This window comes from Narcine bancroftii, chromosome 6, assembly GCF_036971445.1.
Source record: "Narcine bancroftii isolate sNarBan1 chromosome 6, sNarBan1.hap1, whole genome shotgun sequence".
NCBI lineage: Eukaryota > Metazoa > Chordata > Chondrichthyes > Torpediniformes > Narcinidae > Narcine > Narcine bancroftii.
In genome coordinates this window covers 235524389-235540828 of record NC_091474.1, presented here as the reverse complement: position 1 = coordinate 235540828, position 16440 = coordinate 235524389, and the positions used below count along the sequence as shown (strand labels likewise).

General features: G+C 39.8%; 1 protein-coding gene across 1 annotated transcript in view; it reads right to left on the bottom strand.

Annotated features, from left to right (window-relative positions):
- rbks (ribokinase) overlaps nucleotides 1-16440 on the bottom strand; it is a 179687-nt gene that overhangs the window by 86310 nt on the left and 76937 nt on the right. Inside the window, exons 2-5 of the mRNA XM_069887726.1 lie at nucleotides 14265-14397; nucleotides 6653-6716; nucleotides 6355-6417; nucleotides 3723-3887 (exon numbers count right to left, since the gene is read on the bottom strand). Of these exons, the coding sequence (XP_069743827.1) occupies nucleotides 3723-3887; nucleotides 6355-6417; nucleotides 6653-6716; nucleotides 14265-14397 (425 nt within the window). The remainder of the gene's footprint in view (nucleotides 1-3722; nucleotides 3888-6354; nucleotides 6418-6652; nucleotides 6717-14264; nucleotides 14398-16440) is intronic.

Genomic DNA, 16440 nt, shown 5'->3' with positions numbered 1-16440 from the left:
GCCGATTCCATACATGTGTAAAATAAATTAACCTCACTTTCTGTTAAATATCTCTCCCCTCACTTTAAACATGTCTTTTGGTTACCAATTCCCCTACTCTGGGCAAAAGGCTCCCTGCATTCACCTGATCTCATCTCCTAGTGATTTTGATTGCCTCTATGAGATCTCCCTTATCCTCCTGCGCTTCAAGCCTCACCCCCTCAACTTCTCCCTGTAACTCAAGCCTGAGTCCTGGCCACAGCCTCGTAAATCTTCTCGGCATCCTGTCCAGCTTGACAAGATCTGTCCTGCAGCATGGCAGCCAAAATTGAACACAATACTCCAATGTTTTACACAACTGCAATATGACCTCTCAATTTCTATGCTCAATACTCTGACCGATGAGGCCAAAGTGCCAATAGCATTCTTGACCATCCTATCAAACTGTGAGAGGAGTAAAACAGGAAAGTTTGCAGACACCGTGTATGATGTAAAAACACAATGCTGGAGAACTCAGCAGTTCAAACAATGTTCTGTATAGTAAAGATAAAGATACATAAACCAATGATTTGGGCTTAAGGGAACATATTGTTATGGAATAAGTTAACAAAATTGTGATAAAATACATCTTAAAAGGGTAAAATTGTACAGTTTAGTTATTAGGTCACATTTCAAAAACAAACATCTTATTTGCCACACAAGAGCAGACTTCATGTTTGTAGATGGCTTTGCAGAGACAGTGGGAAGTACTTGTGAGAGTTTCACAAGTGGGTGTTAATGGACCAGCATGTTTGAACATTGTCCAGACTCAAGAACTGAAAAATGTTTTGCTGCTTAACTGGAGCCAGAGTTTTAAATTTCTGGTTGAAGTTTGTTGTCCTAAGAGGGGCCACATTGTTTTGCCAACAGAGAGAAAACATCCATTACTTGGAAGAGAGAGTGAGTGAGAGTATTTTGCAGCAGTTTGTGGCGAAGGCTGGAAGTTGGCAGACCTGCCGCAAACCCCATTTCAAGATGGGTTTTGAGTTCTGAGTTCAGCCTATTCTAAATCTCTGTAGTTAATTGCAGAAGTTGTGGCTGGATATTGTGTTTCTCCTAAAATAAGGAAAAAGAAGAACTCTTTGTGGTCACCTGGAAGAAGAGGTTATCTTTGGAAAAACCCACGAGGGGGCAGGTTTCTTAGGTAAGACACTTCAGTTGCTGATTGAAGAAGATCAGTTTGTGCGACTAATAAATATCTCTCTGAAACCAACAAAGACCTTCCTGAGCAGTAACAAATTAAGTTAAAGCAGTAGAGCCTGGTGAATATAATAACTGTTTAATTCTGTGCACAGTCTGGAAGATAGTCTGATACCAGTGAACTTGGAGAAGTGAAAAGTGAATGACTGAACTGTGAAAAAGAACTTACCTGAACACATAAACATTACATATATGTGCACTTAGCATTAGAAGGGGGTTAAGTTATGTTAATAGTAATAAGTTAAGTATTCAACATTATTATGTATTTAAAAAAAGTTTTGTTGAAGTAGCCATTGTCCTGGTGAATTTCTGTTACTGCTGGTTTTTGAGTCCTTTGAGCTTGTAACAGTGTCCACCTATTATCCCTTGCCTGTGGAACTGTGCTCCACCCCCTTCCCCTTCCACCATTTTGTTCAGGCACCTGCCTACATTTTGCTTTTACCTCAGAATCAGAACTTATTGTAATGAAATTTGGTGTTTTGCGGGAGCGTCACAGAGTAAACGGGCATATTGTACCCATCTTAAGACATTACTATATAAAAAAATATAATGCACAAAAAGTAAGGGTTCATTGATTATTCAGGAATCTGGTGGAAGTGGGGAAGAAACTGTTCTTGTGCGACTCTTCCTTAGGCTCCTGTATCTTTCCCCCGATGGTCAGCAGAGTGAAGAGGGCAAGGACTGGGTGGTGGGGGTCTTTGAGGATAGACTGCCTTTTTAAGACACAGCCTCATGTAGATGTCCTCGATGGAGTGAAGTCTATTGCCCATGATGTGGCAGATGAGTTTACAACCCCCTTGTCCTGAGAGTCGGCACCTTGATTAAGGGCTCAAGCCCGTAATGTTGGTCATAGATCTTTATCTTTGACCTGCTGAGTTTTTCCAGCATTGTGTTTTTACTACATACCTGTGATGCAAATTTCAAGGTACTATGTACCTGTACTCCTAGATCCCTCTGCTTCTCAACACTCCCCAGATCCCTACCATTCCGTATAGGTCTTATCCATGTTAGATCTCCAAAAATGCAACATCTTACATTTCTCTGGATTAAATTCCATCAACTATTCATTCCTCTGCCCAATCAACTTCCTGCTACAAACTTTGGAAAATGTCTTCACTATCTTCAAGACACTCTATTGTCATTGTTTAAGTTGGCTATCTAATATTAACATCAATTGGCATTAGTTTCACCAAACCATTTTTGCACATAGTCCTGCAGACCTGCTGTGGAAATAACAAGGCAAACAGCATGCAGTCAGGTTTGTGGTGTCCATCAATGCTCTTCTTTGATCAAAAGCAAAGGTTTACCAAAAACACTTCCACTTATTCAGATTTGTAATACTGCTGGTCTGACATCCAGTACTGGGTGAGTAGGTTGTATTTCTCAGACTAAATATTAAGAAAACTTGAGCCATTATCTTCAATGCCAACCACAATCTCATCATACCCATTTACTCCATCCCTTCCCTAGACATCAATTTCAGACTCCCCGATTTACTTGGAGTTAAGCTTTAAGCAGTACATCTCCTGCAATGCATCACGATACATGCTTAGGAAGGCAACTTTATTTTGTGGATACAAAATGGCAGCAGAGCCTGACAACCTTTTGGAGCTGCCTTTATAGCACACAAAACAAAGCTTTACACTGTCCCTCTGTCTAGATGACATTCAATTCTATTCAAATGGCATATCAGCCTTTATTGAAAGAATGGCGGAGTAACTATTTCATCACATTACATGTAGGTGAGGTGTTTGCACACCCATATGTTTCAATAAACAATCTGCTACAGGAAGTCAACAGGTCTGAGCAGCATCTTGAAGAAGGGTTCAGGCCCAAAATGCTGACCATTCCTTTTCTCCCAATGATTCTGCGTGATCTGCTGAGTTCTACCAGCAGATTATTTTCCACTCCAAATTCCAGCAGCTGCAGTTTCCTCTGTGTGTCCAGATGATTCAAAATCTCAACCATTCACAAAAATATAGAATACACTATCAAAAGGAAAAATTGGTTAAAAAAAATACATAATTTTTTCTCATTTTCATGTTTGTATGCACACACTTCAATCAATCTAAAATGAATGGCAAAGGTGGTAGTGTAGAGGCTGAAAATTAGTCAAGGATAAACACGGCTGAAGCAATTTTAAAGACCCATCACTGCATCAGGATGGCATGTCATAAAAACCATGTTTGCTTTCACAAACAAAGAAATGCAGGCCAAGTTAACAAATAAAGTCTTTGTGCAACTTTGGAGTGACCAGCAGATTGCTCCTGATGGAGACATGGCAAATGAGTGCATTTCTCTTTTATGGCATAGTACAGCAAGGTTACCTAAAAATGTGATATGTATGATAGAAAATCAAAATTAAAATACAGTTCAAGAGCTTGTAGTTTTTGCTTGGGATATAGTAATTAACTAGACGTTGCAACAAGTGCTCATTATTACCCCATAAAATTTGGCCCATCAAATAGGATGTTGCTCAAGTTTTTAAATAAAACTGTACCCACCTCCAGCCTTGTGTGCTATTTTCAGGGCCTTTAGTGAGATGGCAGTTTGAATTTCCAGCTGACAGACAACCACCTTTGCACAGCTGATTGCGTTAGAAGCTTGTTCCAAATCTTCAGAGTTTAAGATCAGATTGGCCCCAGCCACTATTACAATTGCATTCTGCCCTGTAACATTGCAACACAGGGGTTAAGTTAGAGGAAACTTCATGGTGCAAGAAAACGGGCAAGATGTCTCAAGTAGGGACCTATCTCCTGAAATCTAATCAAAAACTGAAAGGATTCACAACTCGACTGTTCTCCGTGCATATAACTGTCTCTTGTATTTTCGGTTCAGCGGCAAAGATATGCAATCATGTACCCATTCTTCACAAGGTGCTTTCAGATTTCATTACAAATGGAGCATGATTTTTGGGAAAAAATAGCAAGATGTAGATCGGTGGATTATTAGTTAATATGTGTAGTAAGAAATTTAGCTTTCAGTCAGCCTTATTTAAGTCATAACAAAATTATGACAACCTTAATCACTGTGGTACATAAGTGATTAACAATAACATTAAGAATGACCTTGAAAGAGATATTGACGCTTGAGTTCACCAGCCAAGATCTCAGAGATATTGATGTTAATCTTTAGCAGCAAAATTCTTCCTACTTCCTCCAAACATGGTTTTTGTTAAATTCATGTTGATTCATCATTTCCTTTGTCTGGCTCATCTCACAAAATGTATCAGGCTACCTGTAATATACTGCACCTTTTGAGTTTTTCCATTACTGCCACCTGAGAGATTTTCACTATTAATTTTCCTGCAACATTCACATTTCTGTTCCTCGTTGGTTATAACGGGTTACAAATTTTAAAGGAAATTGCAGAAAACCACTGAGGAAATGGAAAGCAAAGATTTTTTTTTCCCCCCATATCCTCTTCTGTGAAGTGTTGCGAAACAAGGTGTCTCAGTCCAACTTGACAATTGATGGCACACAGTTGCATCTGAAACCCTGATTGTAGTGTGTGCCTAGTCTCTGTAGCCTTCTTTCCCAACTGCCCATTTAAAAAAATTACTAACAGTGAGCTGCTGTGGTCTCATTCAACCTTGCCCTTCCTTGTGTCACTGCAGGCACTCATCAAACCACTGCTACTCATACCATAGCTATCAGTTCTGCATGAAATTCAAGAGTACTATGACCACCCGATCCATTTGCCTTCCTTGCCAGCCTCGTCATATTCTACCAATAGTGGGGATCTCCCAGTGGCCATGTCAATTCTGCACCCCACTCTGACAGATCAGTCCATGAACTCATGCTGCGCCACACCAACGCCACTACAAATTGGAGGCACATCACCTAATATTCTCCAACCAGATGCCATTAACATCAACTTCTCTGGCTTCCGGTAGGCCTCTCCCCTGCCTCTCTCTCTCTCTCTCTTCCTATCCCTCTGTCTCCTTCCTTCTTCATTCAGAGAACTATGCATTCCCACCATCACTTCCCAGCAATTTTATCTTCTGCCCTCCCACCCAATGACCTCTTGCTTGTGGGCCTGTGCTCCTGCCCCCTGCCCCTCTCACCACCAATTTATTCATATGCCTTCCTGATTTTTGTTCATATCTTGATGGAGGGCCGAGGCCTGAAACGTATCTTTGCTTCCTACAGAAGGTTGCATGACTGCTGAGTTTCTTCTGCACTGCAAACTTTCTTGTTAACACTACCAACCAATCCTGCTTTCCTGCTTCCCCCACACAAATAGGATACATTGGTTCAAGCCCCACAAATCTCTCAATGGTGTGTCTCTTAGCTGAATTCAACCACAGTTCTGCAATTCATCCAAACAATGGTTTCTTAAGTTTAAAAAAAAGAAATTCCATCAACTGCTCAAGGGGAACATAAAACATGAGAACATGTTCTGTGGAACATTTCAAATAGTTACCGTGGCTATTTTGTCTAATCATTGCTAATAGAGTGAATTGTTACCCTAATATATCCATTTCTGGTGCCATCACTGCCTTTGAATAGATTGCTAACTTTGCTTTGAACTATGACTGCTTTTCCTGATACATAAGTTATCTAATTGTTCTAAACTCCGAGAACTAACATTTTATCAATTCCAGTGTTCCAACCTTCAAAATGTCCTCCATTCCTACACTCTTGACCCAGTCTCCTGACCCATTTTTTGCTCTGTACTCACACAAAATTCCAAGCATTAAACTCTTCTGTGGTGCTTTGTTTCCCATTCCTGAACCTCGCCCCTGATATTAAGGATCAAATTATGCTGATCGCTGACTACATTATTTTGATAATCTTCTCTCAGATTTTATGATTGGAGATACTCTAAATTATTATTTTGATATTGCTATTTTCATTTGACATCATCGCCAATGACTGAAAATGAAAGTAATCTTCCTTAACTTTGTTGCACTGCTAATAAATCCTTGCAAAGGAGGAGGCCATTTAATAATTCCTCTCTCTTTTAATATCGGTAATGTATTCTTGCAAAAACTTGGCAAGCAATCTCTGCAAAGCCATCTTGCACAAAGGAACGTTTTTAAGACACTGTTTTTAAATAAATACAAACTGTCCTTGGTGAAATAGTTCTTGTCCATTTAAAATGAAGCCTGAAGAAGTCAAATTTGTACAGTACCATCATCATTCACTGCAATGGAAGCAACTCCTGTTGACGCTTCACTTGTTTGGCCCACATACTCTGCAAAGGAAAACATGATAATTCACAACATGTAACTGGAATGCATGAAGACTTGATTTAAACAAAAGCTTCCACCATACAAAAGTATGGCAAAATTAGGTTAATGTTCAGGAAATATGAGTGCTGAAAAACCCAACAATTAAACATTGAAATCTACAAGCTTACGATAATTCAATGACAGATGTAGAATCATCCTTCCCAATCACCAATCATGGAAAGAATGTTTTGGCAATACCTGTAGACACGCCATTATTTTTGAAGTTTTGGATATAATTTTCTCCAAATGAATCTTTCCCAACCTATTTTGTAAATAAAGAAAAAAAAATATGCAGTAGTTTCTTCAACCTGGCACATCTTATCACATCTAACCAAATATTGCTCATCGTAAGATTAATATAACTCAAAACTAGTTAGTAGAATATTAAATTAAATTGGTTTCCAAAATAATTTGGCACAAGTGATTGTCAGTGATAATCTCATTGTTCACCTGGCATTTGACCAAAATCTAAAATATCCATCAAATCCATTGAACATTAATACCGTTAGCATGAAACCAATAAAAAAGTTGCTATGTGGGCTCCAAAATTACAGAATAAATCCCTCAAATGAAATACGGTACAACTCTGATCATCCAAAATCGGATTCTCCAAAATCCTCAGTTAACCAAAATATAATTTTTTTTAAAAATTCAGATAAATGAGGATATCTGAAATCCACATTTATCCAAAATATTTTCAGAGCCAAACTGACTGAGGACCTCAGGCTCCTGGCACCAGGAGCAGTGGACCTTGGGCTCCCAGCGCCGGCAACAACGGACTTCAGGCCCCCAGTGCCAGCAGCAGCGCACTTTGGGCTCCCAGCAGAAGAGGGATCCTCGGCTCCCAGCGGCGGAAGCAGCGGACCTCAAGCTCTTGGACTGGAACAAGGACTAGGAGGGGTTGCGTCGTTGATCGACGGCGGCCAGCATTTTTTTTTGGTGAGAATTAAACATTATTTTAATGCTTTAAAATCCTTACCTTGATGTTTGTTGTTGTTTAAACACTGTTACAAGTGATTTGCTGTTGCTACTGGACTGTTTTTTAAAAAATGAAAAAAAAAACGTTTATCCAAAATGGGCCCGGTCTTGACCATTTGAGTAATCGGAGTTGTACTGTAAAATCCAACACAAAAAAGCTAGATAGACTGAAAATAATAGTGAATTAATGATAGAGAGAGAGATTATTAGAAGCAGCTTGTGAATCTATGTGGACGAAATAGCTTGTAGAGTACATGGAGAGAAGCACTTTAGAACTAAATATATTTGCTAATAAAGCAAGCGACATAGCTAGGGAAATAAGTTCAATGAAGTCGTCCAGATTCAGAGGAATTCAGGATCAATCAAGACAAACCCAGGGCTCACAACATTTTTAGGTCAGTTGAATTAACACAACAGGTCAGCGTCATTAGGCGATTAAACATGCTAAATTCAATAAAACTTAATTCAATGTTTCTCTCAATTTCCTACGTGATACAGCAAATCTGAAATTGTGTTCAGCCTGAAATTGTCTATCATAATCCTCATTTTTTTTAAGAAGCAAATCTTTTGAAAAAAACTTGTTCAATATAATTATAAACAACCACTTCAAAAGAATTTTGTTGTAGCCTTGTGTGTCTCATTGATGATTACTTACCATACCCATGAACATATCAATAAGCAGCAGGCCATGCCAGTCTCCAACTGCTACTGCTATTTAATAAGATTATAGCTGATTTGATGGTCACCTCAACTCCAAATTCCTGTCTGCCCTCAGTAACTCTTCAACCTCCATTGCTTACAAATCATTTATTTCCCTCTGCTTTAAAACCACTTCCACCCTTCTTTGAAGAAGCAAATTTCAAAAACTCACTGTCCTCTAAGAAACAACTTTGACTCCTCTCTTTAATGGTAAACATTTATTGTTGAATATTATTCCCTAGTTCTGGATTGGTTCACAGCAGGAAGTATCCACATCCAACCTAGAAAGAGCCCACAGGATTTTGAATTTGAATCAAAACCTTTCTTGCTCTTCTAAACTTCAGCATATACAAGCCTAGTCTTCCGTACTTTTCCTCATGTCGCAATCACTTTGCTGTACATATTAGTCCAGTAAGCTTCCTTCAAATTACTTCGATGCATTAACATCCTTCCTTAAATGTGGGAAGTCAATACTGTGCACAGTACTCCCCATATGGTCTCAGCAGTGCTCTTCATGTCTGTATCATAACCTCCCAGCTGCTAGATATAATTTTCTCTCACAATAATTTGTAAATTACTGTTAGCTTTCCCAAATATCTTCAATATCTACAAACTAGAACCTTCAAATCAGGCAAGAGGATACCGAGATTCTCTACATTCAAATGCTTTGCAACTTTATATTGCGCAAATACTATAGTCAGGGAATTTACGGCATGGAGAATTATCCTCTGGTCCACTTAAGACCTCACCCATCTCCTGTGGATTTGGTGGAGATGGCCTTCCTTATCCTGAAGGAGTCTTATTCTTTGATTCGATACTATTTTGCTCTTCTAGAATCTTTTAAGCTCCTCCTTTAAATTTTCTTCCCTCCTGATTTCCCTTTTCTGTGTACTCGTCCATCCCTTATACACCTCCTTAATCCCAGCTATCCATACCTGACATGTGCCTCTTCTTTACCTGAGCAGCGCTTCTATGTTCCTCATTAATCAGGGTTCCCTGACCTGACCTTGCCAGCATTGCACTTCACTCTGACAGTAACATATTGGCTATGAACTCATCCAACCTCACGTTTAAACGCCTTCCATTTACCAGATGTTCTTTCAACTGCTAACACTAGCTGTTGTCTAATGCCATCAAAATTAGTCTTGCTCCAACTTTAACTGGAGGTCTAGCCCTATCTTGTTTCATAATTATTTTTAAAAGTTTGTTGATCCACCAAGACTTCAGCCACTTGTTTAGCTTATTTTCCTCTTTTAATTAAAAAATTAGAAATACAGCACAGCCACAGGTCATTTCACCGTGCCGCCCAATTACACCCAATTGACCTACACCCTGGTAAGTTTTTGAACGGTGGGAGGAAACCAGATACCCCGGGGAAAACCCACACAGACATGGGGAGAACATATGAACTCTTTACAGACAGCGCAGGATTCGAATCCTGGTCCAAATCGCTGACACTGTTAAGGCGTTGCACTAACTGCCATGCCAACCATGCGCCATCTACATATTGCTTGAGATACCTTTCCTGGACACTTAAATTCTTCTCATCCAACCTCTTAGCAAATATTATGGAAGTTAAAAATTACCCACTACACCACCCTTTTATTCCTACAGCTATCTGGAATCTCCTAACACTTTTTCTCCTCCAATTCCCATTGACTAATGGAGGCCTACATTACAACCCCAAAATGATTGTATGCTTCTTATTTCTGAGCTTTTCTCAAATGGCCTCATTGAATGATCCACTAATCCATATACTACCATGATCAATGGACAATTCATTGGTAAAATATGATGCCTTGCATTGTTTTTACAGTATCTTTCTCTTTCACATTACACCCTGCACGTTGGTCTTATGTGAGACTGCACCCTGCACTTTTGCTTTATTGTACAATACATTTCCCCATATCTGAAATTCTATTAACCAAAAAGTTCTATTAACTGAATATTTTTTTGGTGCCAACATGACATCACAAGTTGAAAAAATTATATCACCCGACTTGCCCATGTGGGGCTCTGATTCTCTGTTAGCGCCAGTTTGGTAACAACAGAACTCAGAACCAGCTGGGAAGTCGGACGCTGAACGGCTGGATGTCCGCTCAGAGAAGCAGGCTGAAATCTCGAGCCATCAGTGAGCGACTGGAGAAAGTCAGTGGATCAGGCAGTGCATGGGAAGAAAGCAAAAGAAATTAGAATGCCAATTGTCCTCATTTACTCCTTTTCTTCTCTCTTTCTATTCCATTTTTACCCTCCACTGTACTTGGTTCTCTGCTATCCCAGTGTCATCAAGGAGAGCGGCTTCCTAGGCAGGAGCAGGGACCTTGGTCTCCTGGGCAAGATCGGGGACCTCAGTGGGGAGGTGTTGGTGACTGGTGGCTGCAGTGTGGAGGTATCAGTGACCGGCGGTGGCAGTGGGGAAGTGTCGGGGACTGGCGGCGAAGGTGGGGAAGTGTTGGGGACTGGCGGCGGAGGTGGGGAAGTGTTGGGGACTGGTGGCGGCAGATGCTACTGTACTGTTTTGGGGTTTTTTCGGTTTTATTCCGAAAACCGAAAAAAATCCAATAACCAAAAATTGTCCTGCTCAAGCTTTTCAGAAGCGGGGAACCGTGTACTACTATCCACTGTAATTTTGCTTTTATTCTTGCACTACCTGTATGTATTGGCTGACTTGATTAGATAGGACGTAAAGCAGATTTTCACTGTATCTCAGTACATTTAAACAATTCCTCACTCTTTCTTTCTTTTTCCTGTCTTGCTGCAATTTTCTGAGGAAATCTTTGCCAAGCAATGCTGATCAAATAGCACAATCACTTACAATTAATAATAGCTCTTTTGACTGATCATAGCAAAGCACTAATCAAAGCAATTGGTCTAAAGTCTATTCCTGAATACATTTTCAAGTTCACTCTTCATTAGTGGTTCTTTAATTAATTTACTAAGATGTACCTGTCAATGAATGAGCAATATGCTACTGTGTTTATGCACAGGCTAATTAGCCGTCCTTTTTTTGCATTTCCACATCTGTAACTCATGCAAGAGCAGTGCAACTCCAGGTCTCCATCATTTACACTGACTTCAAAACTATGCTCATTGCTTTTCTGTGCTTTCTTTCCATGCTTTTTTATCTGATTCACTCCCTTGATTGTAGATTTTCACACTGATACTAGAAGCCCTTTCTTCTGCCGGTTAATAAATACATTGTGGTATTTTTAACTGGCATTACAATTTTGCACAAAATCTCAAATGCGAGATTCTTTGTAATAACTTTGAATTTGCTCATTGATTATCCCATGTTCTTCCACTGGCACAAAACCTTGGTTGTTTTGTTTAAACCAAATAACCATGTTGCCAATTTATAATTTATGTGCTTAAATAACATCTTCCTTATTTTAAATCTGAGTAATGCATAGAAAGACACAAAGATGTGCAGAACAACTTGGACATGTGTAACCCTGTGGCGGCTCACAACTATGCAGGCAAACCGGCCCTGCTTGTAAGCCACGGGGTGGGGCAGCCGGCCAAAATGGCGCCGTCAGGGGTGTTCCCTTCCTCCCAGCACGGGGCTCAGAAGCCCGCACTGGGGGACCACATGATGCCCGGGTGACGTCAGCACCCTCCAGCACGGTTCTCAGCCAGGTCCGGACTGGGAGTATAAGTGCAGCCCAGCAGCCTGCAATAAATTAGTCTCCTCACTGAGCTCAACCTGTCTGGTTGTGTGTGTTATTGCAGGAGCAGAGGAGCTGCCGCTACAACTGGTTTAATAAGTATATTGCATGAATACATCATAGTTCCCACTAACCACAGATTTAAAATATTTGGGAAAAAAAAGCAGGATTTTTTTTTACTGAAGGGTGTTGTTGATTGGAACCCACTTCTTGAAAATACAATGGCAACAAACTCCATGGAAACTTTCAAAAGGCAATTGAATATTTATTTTATGATTTGAAATTCAATGAGTTTTGTGGGATGAGAAGAAGATGGAGGGTTATGGGCATTGTGCAGGGAGGTGGGACTAGAAAGGGGTGTTTGGTTCGGTGCGGACTAGAAGGGCCTAATGGCCTGTTTCCGTGCTGTAATTGTTATGTTACGGAAAGAAAGCTGACATATGGGACTAAACTGGAAAACAATTTCAAGGGAAGATACAAATGTCTTTGGATTTTGCATAATTTAATGATTCTAAGAACAATACAGTACACTTCCCCATATCCAAAAAGCTTGGGACAGGACAATTTTCGGTAAACTGGATTTTTTGGATAACTGAATAATGGCTTTAAGCACCCCAGTAGCATCAGCAGAATATTTGTATCAGTTAACAGAAGAAAACAGAAGATCAGCTGTGGCTGATGTGAGAGAGTCTATAGATATGTTTTTCTGAGATAAATTGGGAAAGGGTTTGTTAGTATAGGTCACATACAAACACTTTAAAACAAATCTTATTTAAAATACTGGAGCTCTGTTAATGCGAGATATGTCAGGGCCTCAGAGCTTTTGCAAAAGCTTTGGAGAGTGCCCAAGAGACTTCACTAATGGATTGTTGTTTATAAAAAGTCAACAGATGAAAGAGATCGTTGGAGCCGCATTCTGTCTCGAGGGGAACTTGCTAAAAGGGTCGTGGTTTTGCAAGCAGAGAGTTAGAGAAAGAAAGAGAGAGAGAGAGACAGGATCACTTCTATAGTGTTACAGTCAGTAATAGCAGCTGGGACTGGATCAGGACAAGCTGGCAAGCTTGTGGAAAACCCCATTTGGAAGACAGGTTGTAAGTGCTTAGTTCAGCCTGGTCAAAGCCCTTGTGGTTCATGCAAGAGGAGAGGACTGGATTTTTAATGTTTCACTTGAAATAAGTGAAACAAAAAGGAACTCTGTGGTGACCTGAAAGAAAGAGGTTATCATCTGGAGAACCCTGAAGGGGCAGGTTCTTCAGCAAGATGCTGAAGTGGCTAATGGAAGTAAATGTACAACAAATCTCTCTCTGAAAACTGACAAGAACCTTCCTGAGCGGTAACCATTTACTTTTCAAGCACCAAAGCCTGGTCCTTCATAAATGTTAAATTTTGTGAACAGTATAAGAATTGCCTTCAACCAGTGAACTTGGAAGAATGAGAAGTGAGATTGGACTGTGAATCAAAGAACTTTTCTGAACTTACAAACACATTACATACACGTGCTTAGAATTAGAAGGTTAAGTTAAGTTAGTTAAGTCAAAAGTGATAATTTAAAAAAAAACTTTTGTTTAAGTCAATATTTGGTGAATATCTATTGCTGCTGGATTTTGGGGTCCTCTGGGCTTGTAACACTGATCCCCGACACCCCCCCCCCCCACCGTTGCTGATCCCCGACACCCCCCACCTCCATTGCTGATTGGCCTGGGAACTCGAAGCCCCTACTCCTGCCCAGGAGGCTGCTCTCCTTGATCCTGGGACAACAGAGAACCAGGTACAGTGGATGGTAAATAAGAAATTTAAAAAAAAGAGGGGAGGGAGTTACCTGAAACAAGGACAATCTCCTCATGCACTGCCTGATCCCCCAACTTCCTCCAGACGCTTACTGATGGCTTGAGATTCCAGTCTGCTTCTTTGAGCCGGCATCCAGTCATTCAATGTCTGTCTTCCCCGGCTGGTTCTGAGCTCTGTTGCTACCAAACTGGCGCTAACATAAGTACGTCGGGTGAAATTTTTTTCTCTCCTATTTTCTACATCATGTCGCCACCGAAAACAAATTTGGATAATTCAAGTTTTTGGTTAACCAAATTTCAGATATGGGGAAACATACTGGATTTAGATATCTAGTGAAAAAGGTGCATATACGTCACATACGATGGATCTGACTTTGAAAGACTGATATAATCAAGTAAATTTAATGTATAAGATTTCAATAATTTTGCACTTTTAATTATACCAAATGGTTCCTAACTTATTGAAAATATCAGTGAAATAATCAGATCAGAGAATTTGCCCGAATCATATCTCTATTACTAACCATGTCGTTAACTGGTTGAATGCCTAACAATGGCCAGCATCCCTTGATATTCCCGTGGTTTTTAGAGAACCAGACGAGATTATTGAACTAGTTCCTAGTTCCAGCTTTTGTAGTAAATATAGGAATTGTTAATTTAGAACTTTATTTTTAGTGTTACCTTGCAAACCATTGCTGACTTGGCACCTAGGCGTGCTGCCTGGATACACTGATTGGCTCCTTTTCCTCCAAATCCAATAAAAAATTTGCTCCCATGTATAGTTTCTCCATCTTTCGGTAAACGTGGTGCAACACTATTGAAAAGGAACAAAAATAATTTGAAACACAAAAAATATAAACCAATGGCCTTTCAGACATTGCTTCTCAAGTCCCCTCATCAACAACAGGATCTTTTAATGACTAATATAGTACTCGGCCTTTCAAACTCAGATGTTGGTCATAATGACATGTTCAAGAGTAATCCAAAGTGTCATGTTTTCATGCTTTTAATGTTTCAGGTTGTGCAGCTGAGGTCAGAGTAAAACACGGACGTCTGCAGACACCGTGGCTGAAGAAAAAACACAGCACTGGAGAAACTCAACAGGTCAAACAGTGTCTTCTAAATAGCAAAGATGAAGATACATAACTGACCTTTTGGGCCCTTCATCGAGGTGTGGAAAAATTTAGGCAGGTCTCCAAATAAAAAAGAAGGTGGGGGGGGGAGGTGTGGTCGCAAAGGCAGAAGGTACAGAAATAGGTGGAGAAGGGATGGAGGGCACAGCAGCAAGCAAGGGGAGGAGGGATGGCGATGTGAATAGAGAGGGAAGGGGGTAGTGTAGCCTATTTTTCATGAATTTTTCTACAGACAGGAGTCATTGATATCCCCACACCTGTTTCCTGAAGAGAGTTTCTGATCTGTTGGACATATGTTTGGGGATTTTTCTTCGTTATGATGAGGATTTTCTGTCATCAGCAGTGTAGATCTTCCTTGGAAGATCATCCCTTTGCGATGACTGAGCTCAACAGGATGCTCTTTCTTCTTAATGATGATCCAAACTGTTGATTTTCGTAATCTTAAGATGTGGGCGATGTTTCTTTCTGTTTTATTCCTTTTTCAGCCTTATCAAGGCCTTTTTGACTTCCATTGGTAAAACATGTTGACAAATGGCAACTGCAGACTCCAAAATTGATCAAAAGCTTAGAATACTCACAAACACCTGTGAAGCCAAATGTCCCAAACATTTTGGTGCCTTGAAATGAGGGGACATATATAAAGCGTGCTGTAATTTCTACATGGTCAAACCAAAAAGTATACAAATAATCAAATAAAATCTGGAATGTGGACTTTAATTACATGTGAATTGTTTGATTACAAAATGAAAACTGTGGAGCCCAGGGGCAAATAACGGGGAAAAAAAAGTGTATTTGTCCCAAATGATATGGAAGGCACTGTCTCTGTGCATGTCTAAATTATTAGATACAGCAGAACAAATAATTCATGGGCTTGGATCAGAGAACCTTTGCCAAAACTGGAAAAGAAAGAAAATTTTTAGTAGCTGAGCTATGATAGGTGGAACAAAGGGAATATCTTTCATAAGGATTAATGTGGACCAGCAGTTGGAAACACATTATTCTTCCTGATCTGTGCAACACGTTGTTAATGACATGATCAGAAGGAATCAGTTTGTGTGTGTCCAGCGAGCAACAAATCTCTCTCCGAAAAACGACAAGAACCTTCTTGAGTGGTAACCGTTTACCTTCAAGCACCAAAGCTTGATGAAGATTCATAAATGTTAAATTATGTGCACATTATATGAATTGCCCAATACCAGTGAACTTGAAGGAGTGAGAAGTGAGATTGGACTGTGAATCAAAGAACTTTTCTGAACTTGTACACACATTACCTGCACGTGCGCTTAGAATTAGGAGGGGGTTAAGTTAATAGTAATAAGTTAAAGTTTGATCCTGTTTTTATGTTTAAAGAAAATTAAAATAACTTTTGTTTAAGTAACCATTTATCTTGATTAATTTCTATTGCTGCTGGATTTTGGGGTCCTCTGGGTCCATCACACCAACATTAATTAAAGCAAATGTTCATTATACACTCCAAGACCAATATTCACCTTGCACATTGCTAAGAACACACCTCCTACTGACCCACATCTGCCAAATTCAGATAGATTATAACACTGGGTAATTGAAGGGCTAGATTACCTTAACCTCTGAATGAGAGAGATCTATTTATAATTATTTTCAACCTAATCCAGAATATAAATTAAATCAGTAACCAACCCCTGGTCAACAAGAAGCAATTACATGCCCATTTTTGCCATCTGAAAGGTTGAACCGCAACATCA